General features: G+C 34.9%; 1 protein-coding gene across 1 annotated transcript; it reads left to right on the top strand.

The window, feature by feature from the left end:
* Window positions 1–909: 909 nt before the first annotated feature.
* PWA37_003891 (uncharacterized protein) lies at window positions 910–5886 on the top strand (the record flags this gene model as incomplete). Its single annotated transcript, XM_064860400.1, has 1 exon — window positions 910–5886. The coding sequence occupies one exon, from the start codon at window positions 910–912 to the stop codon at window positions 5884–5886; it is 4977 nt and encodes a 1658-aa protein (XP_064717417.1).
* Between the last annotated feature and the right edge of the window lie 625 nt (window positions 5887–6511).

Below are 6511 nucleotides of genomic sequence, written 5' to 3' on the forward strand. Positions count from 1 at the left end.
CTTTTTGTCCAAACTACCCATTATAATATGAATATTAACATTCTCTGTCATCACATTATCTATATTTCTATTTATCCTTCCATCTCCTCTTTATTTTCAGCTTAATCTACTCTACTTGTTTACTACTCTATGTTCTAACACCCATACACCCTCCTTACCTCACCACTTATTACCGTGTACCATTCTACCTTTTCCTAAGAGATATCCCATTATAATATGAATATTTACCTTCTCTCTCACCATATTATCTATATTTCCATACATTCCCCCATCTCCTCTACTACTTCTCTGCCCTCATTTACCTCCTCTTACAATACCTATACTCACCCCTACTCTTCTACTCTCACACATCTTCTTCTCTTTCAATATATTGTAGTATTTGCCTTTCTCTGCCTTTTTTATGTTTGTTTCCCACTCTTGTAATCTCACACATTTCATTTTAACGTTCTTGTCACTTTTCTTAATCTTCACTGTTTTCAAGAAAATTATAAATTTACTTGTTAGGAAGATTTATACAGAAACCCTAGAAAATATATTTGGGAGATAATCTCATACAACAGCATCAATGTTCAATATCGTCATAGCCCTGCATCTCATTGTTGAAATAGAATGTTCTATGATAAAATAGATAGAACAATAAGATTTTAGCAGACACTAAACGATAAATTGTTGAGTAATAATTGTTGAGAGGTCACCAAAAGTTGTTGAGTTTATTTATTAAATATCTTACTGTTCGTAGAGGAAAATGGCTGAATGTTAACATATATAAAGCCAAGGATTTCATCATACATTATTTTTATCTTATTTACAATCTTTCTATATTATTATTTCTATGTTGTATATAAAGAAAGAAAGTGAAGAACTTTATTATAATTTTGTATACTAAATCTGTTTAATATAATATTGAGAATGTTTACTATATATCCAATGAATAAAGGCGCTCATTCCCAACATGGTAGCTTTCTGTCTGGACACACTAGTGATCCTAGTGCTGTAAATCCCTCCACGGGCGCTGGTATTAAAGCTTTTAACATAAATACCAGTCAAGACGCTTCCACTGCATCCAACATCCCATCCAACCCTCAGTTGGAACATAATTTAAATGCTACAACAGATGTTGACCCATCTTCTAGGGAATCTGGAAACAATGCTTCTCCAGATCAGCAATCTGCTCCATACGGTTCTTCCACGCCGAACAATCCTTCTCAGGCTGGAAAGTCATCCTATCCTGATTCTGGTACTAATGGTCCATCATATGACCATCATATTCCAATAAACGGTTACCAACAACCAACTGGTTTCGCTTATATGCCATTTCCTTATTATGGTCAACTACCGGGATATTATTCTCCCATCAATCCAATCCAACCAATGTTTCCAGGTTCACCTAACCATTCATGTACATATAACAACCCATACATTCCAACTACTTTATTTTACTGCTCTAGTGTTGGTCTATTTAACTCCTGGGTTCATTCCTTAATAAAACATTTGATTGCTTCTGGTCTAAAAGATTTGGTTCCTGATTCACACGATCGTACTGTAAGAGATCCAACGCCAGAAGAATCTCAAGGTTTAATTAATTTATTTTTCACCCTTGTTCCTCAGAGCAGTTATCCCGATTGGGTTCAAGAATGCTTTCACAAGCAAATGCATCCCTATGATGTTATTCGTCAGGCCATGACATACGACATTGAACGCAGTAATGTCAATACCATTATCAACACTATTAGATCTTTAAAATATAATGGTGGCTACCCAGCATTTCAATTTACAAGTTATCTCCATAACTTAATTGATCAATTGAACCCCACGGATCTTCAAACCCACGAGTACCTGCTAAAACAAACAATTCTTGATACGTTAACAGGTACTTACGAATCCATTTCTAAACACTTTTTTAAGAGTGATACCCCATATACTATAAACGACATTTTCTCTTCTATCAAGAGAGAATATCAATACTACCATCAAGCTTCACAAATTTCCGATCCACATTTTTCCCCTAATCCTCCATCTTCTTCAAAAAAACAGTATCCAACAAATCCATCAGTGAATAAACGAGCAAACAACACATCTACTGTGTTGAACACCAAAAATACTACAGTTCCTTCAACAGTTAAGCCAAAAGCCAAATCTACCAAAGCTCGTTCTAAAAAGGTTAGCCAAGTTAAAACCCATTCAAATAGCACCTCTATTCCTCAACAAAATAACCCAGTCGATCCAACCTTACTTAGGCCTATTTCAACTTCACTAAATCCTGCATATTATATGATGCTAGATTCCGGTGCTACGGTCACCCTTGTAAAACATAAAGAGATGTTGCACAATCTTCGTGACTCTCATCCTGAATCTGTTCAAATAACCTCATGCTCCAACACGGATATCCCATACGATCAAGAGGGTGATTTAATTCTAAAAACATTAAATGGCAGCCAAATAAAAATTCATGCCTTTTACACACCCACAATTGATCACACCATTTTATCTACTAGTGATCTCCGTTCTCACCATCTGTTTTTAAACGAGCGTCTCAACACCATTGAAGATGCTAATGGTGATGTTGCAGCAAACATTGACTCCTCAAATGGTTTACATTGGTTATCCAATCATCATATTGTATTTCCATCTACTGCAACCCGTAAATCTGTAAATGCGTTAAAAACTAAATTTCCTTTAGACATGATTCATCGCATTTTAGGTCACGTCAATGTTCAGTCAATTTATACATCCATCAAAAATAAAACCTTCAATAATCTATCTATAGACGAAATTGATTGGTCTAACCTTAACAATTTTCAGTGTCAGGACTGTCTCAAAGGAAAAAGCAGGAAGAGACCACATATTGTTGGTTCACGTCTGCAATACCAGCAGGTGTTCAAACCATTTCAATATATTCATTCTGACCTGTTTGGACCAGTAACTGTGGCTACAAAACCTGAATGGTTTATATCGTTCACTGATGAGGCATCTAAGTTTAAGTGGACTTATTTACTAAAAAGGAAAGATGATGCAACGATCCTACATGTCCTCAAGTCCTTTATTGCGACTATTGAGCGACAATTCAAAACCCCCATATTAAAATTCCAGTTTGACCGGGGAACAGAGTACACCAACTCTGCAGTAAAAACGTTTCTTTCTGAAAACGGTATTCAAATTGTTTATACCGACGCAGGTGATTCCCAAGCTCACGGTGTTGCGGAACGATTAAATTTAACATTATTAAATGATTGTCGTACTATTATGAATAGTGCAAAACTCCCACACCACCTATGGTATTACGCTGTGCAATATGCAACTATAATCCGTAATTCCATATATAACAATTCTATGAGGGATTCACCTCGGTCTAAAGTCGGTTTACTAGGACTTGATACCAAGTCACTGCTACCATTCGGTCAACCGGTCATTATTAACCTCAATAAAACTGCCTCCAAATTACATGTCAGAGGTGAAAAAGGTTTTGCTCTAATACCAGATGCTGAATCTTATGGCTATTTATTTTACCTCCCAACTAAACGTAGGGTGGTATCCTCATCCAATTTTGTTCCAATTAAACATGACGTCGATATTCATGAAAATGAAGAATATGATGATTCTATATTCGACGATCTCATCACAACTTTTATATCAAAATTTGAACATACTACATCTTCAAAGGACGAAATTGAAGCCACACCTTCTGATAATCATAAAGATACAGTTTTATCTACTCTATCCTCATCACCCAAATCATCTTCCCTCGTTAACAAAGATCCACTCTTTGAAGATAAAATTTTAATTCAAAATGATGCTGATGCTGATTTGAATATCACCACCAATACTACTTCCAATTCAAATCCATCTAACAACCACACTACTCATCCCACCTCTTCTGATTTAGAGGAACTAATCACTCCCATCGACATCAATGATCCTAATCAACTACCCTTAACTCTTGTTGAACCTTCATCTCATCCTACTTCTGATGAATCATCACCACTGCCCACTGCTGTCTCTACTGATACTACATCTTCATCTACACCACCATCTAGTAATCGTTCATCAAAACTCACCCCCATTCCTACTGATAATTTCTACGTTGACAATAGTACCTTGGGTGGTACAAGATCTGGTAATCGTCAAAAGAACACCAATGTAGAAACGCCTGAACCTGTCGATGCCAAAGAACGGCAGAAGCGAGACAGGGACGAAAGAACTAAGGCACGTATTGGTAAACGTAGGAAAACTACAAAAACATATGCAGTAAATTACATTGCTGCTACACGCCACACCATAAACCAGGTCAGCAGTGAAGAGAACAACCAGCATGGTCCATTACAATATTTTCAAGCAATCACACACAATAGGGATCCAATTGAAAAAGAAAAATTCCAAGAAGCATATGATAAAGAGATATCTCAGCTGACGAAAATGGGTACCTGGTCGGTAAAAACTATTGAAGCTACAGAAGTAGACAAATCCAAAATTATTAACTCTATGTTTATTTTTAGTGTCAAGCGAGATGGTCATCACAAATGCAGGTTAGTTGCTAGGGGAGACCAACAAAAAGCTTCGACTTATCAACCAGATCTGATGTCAAACACTGTTCACCATTACGCTCTAATGTCCTGTCTATCAATAGCTTTACAAAACAACTATGATATTATACAATTAGATATATCATCTGCTTACTTGTATGCTCCATTGGAAGAAGAACTGTACATTCGTTCTCCACCCCATTTAGGATTACGAAATACAGTACATAGACTAAAGAAATCACTTTACGGTTTGAAACAGTCTGGTGCAAACTGGTATAAGAAGATAACCAATTTTATTATTAATAGTTGTCATATGAATTTTGTACCAGGATGGCCTTGTGTATTTTATAAAAAAATCAATGATTCAATCGTGATATTATGTCTTTTTGTCGATGATATGGTATTATTAACTAATAATCGTCAACTAATAAATGACCTTATTTCTCAACTCCAATCACAGTTCGAAACCAAAGTTGTCAATGACGGTGCTCAAAAGATTAATCAATATGATGTTCTCGGTCTGGAAATAGAATATATTAAAGGATTATCCATGAAAATGGGTATGGCTAAATCTTTAGAAGAAAAACTACCGAATCTACGTGTAGACCTTAACAAAAGTAGAAAAGTCCCAGGAACACCTAATGAAATTATAAGAGAAAGGGAATTTTATCCGACTGAGCAGGAGTACAAGAATAAGGTGAAATGGCTACAAAAAGCAATCGGTTTAGCTTCATATGTCGGTTACAAGTACAGATATGATATATTATATTATGTCAACACGCTAGCTAGACATACTCTATATCCATCAAAACAAGTCATGAGTCTAACCAAACAACTAATTCAGTTTATTTGGTCAACAAGGAACAAACGGCTCATATGGCACAAGACGTCCAACTCCAACATTAACTATTTAACTGCTGTAACTGATGCTGCTTTTGCAAATCAACACGATATGAAATCACAATTTGGAAATATGTATTATCTAAATGGAAATTTGATTGGTGCTAGGTCATCTAAGTCAACAATTACATGCACCTCTTCTACCGAAAGTGAAATTTATTCAATTTGTGAAGCAATTCCAAGATTAAGAAATTTAAATGTTCTAATTCAGGCTATATCAGACAAGGAGGTCAGGTGTTCAATATTAACTGACAGTCAAACTAGTCTCCATCAAATCAAAGTAAGAGACATATCAAAAATCAAGAATAAATTTTATGGTACTAAGGTTTTACGCATTGCTGAAGAAATTGAAAATGATAATATATCAGTGAATTATATTAACACAAGTCAAAACGTTGCTGATATTCTTACAAAACCTTTGAGTGTTAAAATTTTTGCCAAGTTAACTGAGAATTGGATCTACTAAAATTGAATTGATCTATGGGTGGTATGTTGAAATAGAATGTTTTATGATAAAATAGATAGAACAATAAGATTTTAGCAGACACTAAACGATAAATTGTTGAGTAATAATTGTTGAGAGGTCACCAAAAGTTGTTGAGTTTATTTATTAAATATCTTACTGTTCGTAGAGGAAAATGGCTGAATGTTAACATATATAAAGCCAAGGATTTCATCATACATTATTTTTATCTTATTTACAATCTTTCTATATTATTATTTCTATGTTGTATATAGAGAAAGAAAGTGAAGAACTTTATTATAATTTTGTATACTAAATCTGTTTAATATAATATTGAGAATGTTTACTATATATCCAATGAATAAAGGCGCTCATTCCCAACACTCATTTAAGAGGAAGCTATTCTTTTCTTGTGGCTCTTTGGGTTTTACCATATCTTTTATTACGTTCTTTTATATAGAGAAGTAAGCTGATAATATGCTTTTAAGGGGTATAACTGATAAATACATATCTTTAATACTTTCTAAGAGTATATACCGTATCACTACATTTTGGCCCCTACGCACCTTTCTTCCCCCACTATCCGTTTGTTCCATTATTCGAAATATCCTTGTCCCCTATACATAGA

Source organism: Arxiozyma heterogenica, assembly GCF_036370985.1.
Source record: "Arxiozyma heterogenica strain weizmannii chromosome Unknown scaffold_5, whole genome shotgun sequence".
In the NCBI taxonomy this organism is placed as follows: domain Eukaryota; kingdom Fungi; phylum Ascomycota; class Saccharomycetes; order Saccharomycetales; family Saccharomycetaceae; genus Arxiozyma; species Arxiozyma heterogenica.